This window comes from Phalacrocorax aristotelis, chromosome 26, assembly GCF_949628215.1.
Source record: "Phalacrocorax aristotelis chromosome 26, bGulAri2.1, whole genome shotgun sequence".
Classification (NCBI taxonomy): domain Eukaryota; kingdom Metazoa; phylum Chordata; class Aves; order Suliformes; family Phalacrocoracidae; genus Phalacrocorax; species Phalacrocorax aristotelis.
The window spans coordinates 1,085,145-1,091,375 of record NC_134301.1 but is presented as its reverse complement, the minus strand read 5'-3'; the positions used below and the strand labels follow the sequence as shown (position 1 = coordinate 1,091,375).

The following is a 6,231-nucleotide window of genomic DNA, read 5'->3' as shown; positions in this document are numbered from 1 at the left end:
TCAGTGGTTGGTTTGAAAGGAAGCAAGGGGGGGGGGGGGGGGGGGGGTGAGAAAAAAAAAAAAAAAAACCTCCCCATAATTTTCTGCCTTTATTTTCTTTAAAGAAGGACAGCAAGGAGCAGCCAATCAATACGGAGACGCTTCCCTCACCGCTCGCTCCCGTTTTGCTTTTGTTTGCTTGTTTGATTCCAATCTTCCAACCACCATCACCACAATAACAATAACACACGCGCCCCCCCCCCGAAAAAAAAAAAAAAAAGAGGCAAAACCAAGGAAAAGAAACAACAACAAAAAAGAGGAAACCTAGGCTCAGCGACTCCGACCACACCAGCACCCCCCCCCTCTTTCTGCCCCCCTCTAGGTGGGACCAAACCCACCCTCGCAGCCCCCCCCGAACCCCAACACAATGACACCAACACCGGGGGCGCCCCCACCATCCTCCCTGTCAAAGGGGTGACCCCATGGGGGGGGGGGGGCGAGGCTGAGCACTAGGATAAGCTCCCCCCGGATTTCTTTTTTTTGGGGGGGGGGGTGATGGGGAGGGCAAGGGGGGGCTGCTTGGGCTCCCTTTACCTGTTGAGGTTACCTAGGCTGACCTCCCAGCGCATGTATTTGCTGCCATCAGTGAAGAGGCTGCTGCTGGGAAAAAAAAAAAAGGGGGGGGGTTGGATATTAATGCGCACCTTCACCCTCCTCCAGTCATTAGGTGTGGGTGCCCCCCCTCTCCGGAGGGGTGGGGGGGGTGTGTCCCGGCATACACCACCTTTTCTCCTTTTCTCCTTTTCTCCATCAACACCAAACCCCCCCCCCCACATCGTTTCCCCCCACCCAACACACACACACCCCCCCCCAAAAAAATAAAAAAAAAGCGCCCCAAAACGCTGTCGTTTGGCTGGCGGGCTGGCTGAGCGTGGCGGAGGGATGTGTACATATCGCGTGTGAGGGGAGAGAGGAGGGAAAAAAAAAAAAGAAGAAAAAAAAAAAAAAAAAAGCCACACCACCGGGATTTTGAGGAATTTGCCTGTGGTGTTAAAGGGAAGGAGCAGAGTTACAGAGAAATTGAGAGAGAGAGCTCTACCTACCGACAGATTACAAGAGAAGTCAAGAGCACCGAGAACCAACCGTACAGACACACAGAGGCACCATGAAACGCCTTTGAGATCGCATTAAAAAAAAAAAAAAAAAAAAAAAAAGCCACTAAAAAGCAGGACTTGAGACAGTCCAGGGACAATCTCGCACTAATCTAGAATTAAAGCCGTCTTTTTTTTTTTTTTTTGCCTTTTTTTCCTTTTTTTTTCTCTTTTTTTTTTTTTTTTTTTTTTTTGCATGCGAGGGTCATGAGTTCCTACTTTGTAAATCCTCTCTTTTCCAAGTACAAAGGCGGTGAATCGCTGGAGCCAACTTACTACGACTGCAGATTTCCACAAAGTGTTAGCAGGAGCCATGCTCTCGTGTATGGTCCGGGCACTACTGCTCCCACCTTCCAGCACCCTTCACACCACGTCCAAGAGTTTTTCCACCACGGAACCTCCAGCATCTCCAACTCTGGATACCAGCAAAACCCATGCGCCTTGGCGTGTCACGGAGACGCTTCTAAATTCTATGGATATGAAGCTCTACCGAGGCAATCGCTTTATGGTGCTCAGCAAGAGACGACTGTTGTACAATATCCTGACTGTAAATCGTCTTCCAACAGTAACTCTAGCGAGGGACAAGGGCATTTAAATCAAAATTCGTCTCCCAGTCTCATGTTCCCATGGATGAGACCTCACGGTTAGGACCTTTTTTTCCTCCTCCTTAAATGTTTTCCTTTATTTTTCTCTCTCTTTCTCTCTCTCCCTCTCTCTCCCCTCTCCCCTCTCTCTGTCTGTCTGTCTATCTATATATATATGTATGCATATACAAGCACAAACATACGTAGAGCTATATAAACATGCACATACACACGTATGCATACATATATATCGCTATGTAAAAATATAAATATAAGAGGGTAAAAATAGAAATATAAGAGGCGTAGCTGTAAAAATATGAAAGAAATGAGCAGTTTTGTGCTAATGTTTCTTCTTTTTAGGCAGACCTTTGAAAGCAAACAAGACAGCAGTTACTAGAGAGCCAGCAAGGTGATTCCCTGCGAAAGGCTTAAATCACAATAAAGTAAAACTTGTTTTTTATTGCTTGCCTTGAGGATAGGCAATAAGATACAGCTCCCACGAGGTTATTTGCATGTTGATAATACACTGCTCTTTAAAATGTCATATAGCCTTTCATAACCGCTGGGAGACGAAGCCTGAAAGGTGGGAACTTGTATAAGTATTACTAATACTTTACATCTGTTTCTTAAAGCCTAGAGATAAAAGTTTAAACAGAAAAGGAAACTTAGCTCAGAGCTATGGGGTGGGGTGGAGGAGAACAGGCTGCTGTCCTGGGTTAAAAAAAAAAAGAAGGGGTGGGAAATTCAAAATAATTTGGGCTGAATGGAACTTCGCTCATGTGAAGTCCAGATAATTGCACAGAAAGCGAAATACTTCAAAGTACAAGTTTCCCCCACCTAAGGACCAAGGTTGTCTAGAAGCCTTGTTAATTCAAACCATGTGAAGGTTAGTGTTAATTTCAGGACAATCAGAGCCCCCAAGTTTTGCCCCCGACCCCCAGCAAAATTTAACAACAACAAGAAAAAAAATAAATAGAGGAAAATAGAGGGAGTTGTGGCTAATGTGGAGAGGATGTGGCCCAGAGGCTGGGAGAGAGACGCAGAGGAAAACACGTTATTTATCTAAGCTTTGACCTAGAGGTAGTCTCAAGGATGCAATCATTTCAAACTGGGGCTTTTTTCTTTTTTCCTTTTTTTTTTTTTTTTTTTTTTTTCAAATAGATTGTTTTTCTCATTAGGAAAGGACCGTCCAGAAGGAAGTGCAGGGGCTGAGCTGCACATCCCTCCGTCCTCTTGCTTTCTTTTTTGGCTATTGCTGCAAATGTCCACCTCGAGTTGTTTTTTTAAATACAATCTCTGTGTTTGCACAGGCAAATCTCCGTCTCTGCCTGTGTGTGCTCCACAGCCACACAGCCCTGCCCGAAAGGAGAGCGAGAGGGGGTTTGGTGGGGAATTCCAGTTCTCAGGGCGTAAATACAAGCAAATAGGAGGACCCTGAGCCTGTATTTTGGGGAACAACGTTTGGAAAAGGAAAGGAGAGTTGGGCATTTTAAGGAAAGGAAGGAAAGAGAGAGAAAGAGGGAAAGAAAGAGGGAAAGAAAGAGGGAAAGAGAGACAGAAAGTGAGAAAGAAAGGAAGGAATAAAAGAAAGAAGGAAGGAAGGAGAGAAAGAAAGACAGAAGGAAAGAGAAAAGAAGAAGCAAAGGAATGGGGAGAAGGAGAAAGGCTGGAGAGGTTTCTATGATGAACAATGCTCCATTCGTAGGAGAATCTATATTATTTTTTTTTATCAAATGGAGCTGCCCACCAGGACTCACCATCCAGAATCACCTTTTAGGAAACTGGAAAGGTCTCTTTTGTGAATGAGCTTGACACACACCTCCCTGCACCCAGCCAAGCAGCAAGAGCTGAACACTCCCCAGCAAGAGCCAGGGCAGGGCTCCTCTCAAGATGAACAGCAATATCAGCCCTGCGGTTATTAATAATAACCCAGCGGCTTGCCTTTAGTGCCTTTAATATGCGAAGGGTTGAAAGGGGCTTTTTTTTGGGGGGGGGCCAGCAGTTTCCCTAGGAAAATTGAGGCGAGGGGGGCCGAGGGGGGGGGGAGCAGAGCCTCCAAAGGGGGGAGAAATAAGAAGTTATTTGATGTTTGTGTCCTACAGCTCCCGGAAGACGCAGTGGCAGACAAACTTACAGCCGGTACCAGACCCTGGAGTTAGAAAAGGAGTTCCTCTTCAACCCGTATTTGACACGGAAGCGGCGGATTGAGGTCTCTCACGCCCTGGGGACTGACCGAGAGACAAGTGAAGATCTGGTTCCAGAACAGGAGGATGAAGTGGAAAAAAGAAAACAATAAAGATAAGCTGCCGGGGGCCAGGGACGAGGAGAAAACGGAAGAAGAAGGGAATGAAGAAGAGGAAAAAGAAGAGGAGGAAAAAGAAGAAAGCAAGGACTGAGTTCTCAGCCCCTTGAAGTCTCGTTTTATGGCAGATGATAAATCGAGATGTTTACGACGGTCATTTGCTTTTATAGAGTATAGAATGGAGAGGCTCACACAGCAGTAACTACCTGTCAAACAGTTGTAGCCTTTTTTATTGTCATAGAAACTTCCCCTGCTTCCCCCCCCCCCCCCCCATTTTTTTAATAGCTGCATTTTTAGTTCAATAAATACATAGTTGGCTTGACTGCAAGAGCAGGGAGGGGAAGGGGGGGAACGCAAAAATTAAATGATCCAGCAAAGCAAACCCACCCCCAAACCCCAGCAGTCCCAAGCCAAGCCTGGAAGCGAATGTCACTGCTCGTCCCCTGCTCCCGCCTGCGAAGCCGCGCACACGGATGGGCGCAGGATTATGTATTTGTTTGAACAGCTTTGACTTTGCCTTTCTTTTTTTTTTTTTTATTATTATTTAAAAACAAACAAACAAAAAAGCAGCAGCAGCTTGGTTTTGCCTCTCCCGCCTGACCCCAGGGAAGTGCGAGGGTGCTTCCAGCTCCCTCAGCCTGTTTGTGTAGTGTCTGTCTATCTGTGGAGATCTCCATTCCTACCAGCCATTTATCAATTCCCTCGGAGGGGCCGTTCCTGCAGCCCCTGCCAGATAAGAAGAGGAGCTTGGAGGGTGAGCATACCTGGTAGCGCCCGCAAACACCCCCCCCCGCCACCCCCCCACCCCCATTTCTATAGGATTGAGGCTTGTATATACCTTGATAGGCCAAAATACGCAACCCAACCCTTCCTTGTTTCTATAGGCGCTGTTTACCCTTTGCCTGTGTGAGCACTCGAAATTCTTCACGTACTACCTAAAGGGAAAACCTGCAATAATTATCAAATCTATTATCAACAAGGGGCTTACAGAACCGAAATTTTACTTGGTCAGATTTATTTAAGAGAGAGAAAGCTGTGTTTTTGCCCTGATGCAAGCTACTAAGTAGCATAAAATGATAATAAAAAATACAATAAAAAAACCCAACCAACCTTGTATTGTACTTTATCACTACCTATAGAAGGAGTCATGCTTTGAAAGTATTTGTAATGCGGTTTTATTGTCGTTTGTTGCTGCTTATTTTCTTGGAAAAAAAAAAAATAATAAAAAAAAAAATTCCCAACAACTGAAACTGCCTAGTTGAGAACGCACAGTATTGTATTATTTTATTGTGCTTATAAAGTAGTGTAGAACTAAATTGCACTGAATGTATAGTTATCTATTTGTCTTGACTTATCTGTTAATGCAACATGCTCGAAACAAGAAAAAAAAAAAGAAGAAAAAATCGTCATTTGTTTTATGTAAAAGCATAGTTCTGCGTGTTCAAACTCTGAATGTAGCAATTACCGCCAGAAAAAAGAAAAAGAAAAAAAAAAAAAACACATTTCTGGACACCGTGGATTTGTATTGTATACGTGAGACATTACGTAAATAATAATAATAATAATTAATAATAATAATAATAAAAAAAGATTTTAAAAGGACTGCGTTGCCTACAGTGCTATGTCTCTATTTAAAAGCACCCACGCGTACACATCACCCGGAGTGGGCTCTGACTAATATTTCATCCTTCAAATCATCCTTGGCAGGCTTCAAAAACCAAGGCTCATCTTTATTTGGGGAGGAAATCGGAATATTTTGGCTCAACCACCAGCGGCGGAGGTGGCTCTTGCGGGGAGGGGGGGGGATTCCCCCCGTGTCCCCCCCCGCCCCCGTCCCCGGCCGGAGCCTGAGCGGGACATTTCACTGCTGCGATGGCAAATGCTCATTAAAAATGACAATGTTGCTGGCTAATTGTCTGCCTGAAGCTGTAGGTCCGCCAAAAAAATACTCATAATAATAAAAATAAACTCTTGCGATGACACCGGCACTGTGGAGTCTCTCTTTGCTGTGGGAAAGGCTGCTTCGCGGGTGGGAAAAGGGGGGGACAGGGTGCGTGAAGGGGGTGCGGTTGGGTTTTTGCTTCTCCCAGCTGGGAAGTGCCATTGCGAAGAGCTGGAAAATGGGGGGGGGGGGGGAAACCCCAAACCTGGTTCTGCCTGGCTCTGGGGGTGCAGAAACACACACCCCCCCCCGGTCCTTGCTGGGCCGGGCCGG

General features: G+C 45.6%; 1 protein-coding gene across 1 annotated transcript; it reads left to right on the top strand.

The window, feature by feature from the left end:
* Window positions 1–586: 586 nt before the first annotated feature.
* Window positions 587–5,935, top strand: HOXC8 (homeobox C8). The gene is given in 3 exon segments (XM_075075796.1): window positions 587–1,773; window positions 3,817–3,938; window positions 3,940–5,935. Coding segments are annotated over 3 exon segments (729 nt in total). The 5' UTR covers window positions 587–1,337; the 3' UTR covers window positions 4,111–5,935.
* The last annotated feature ends 296 nt before the right edge of the window (window positions 5,936–6,231 follow it).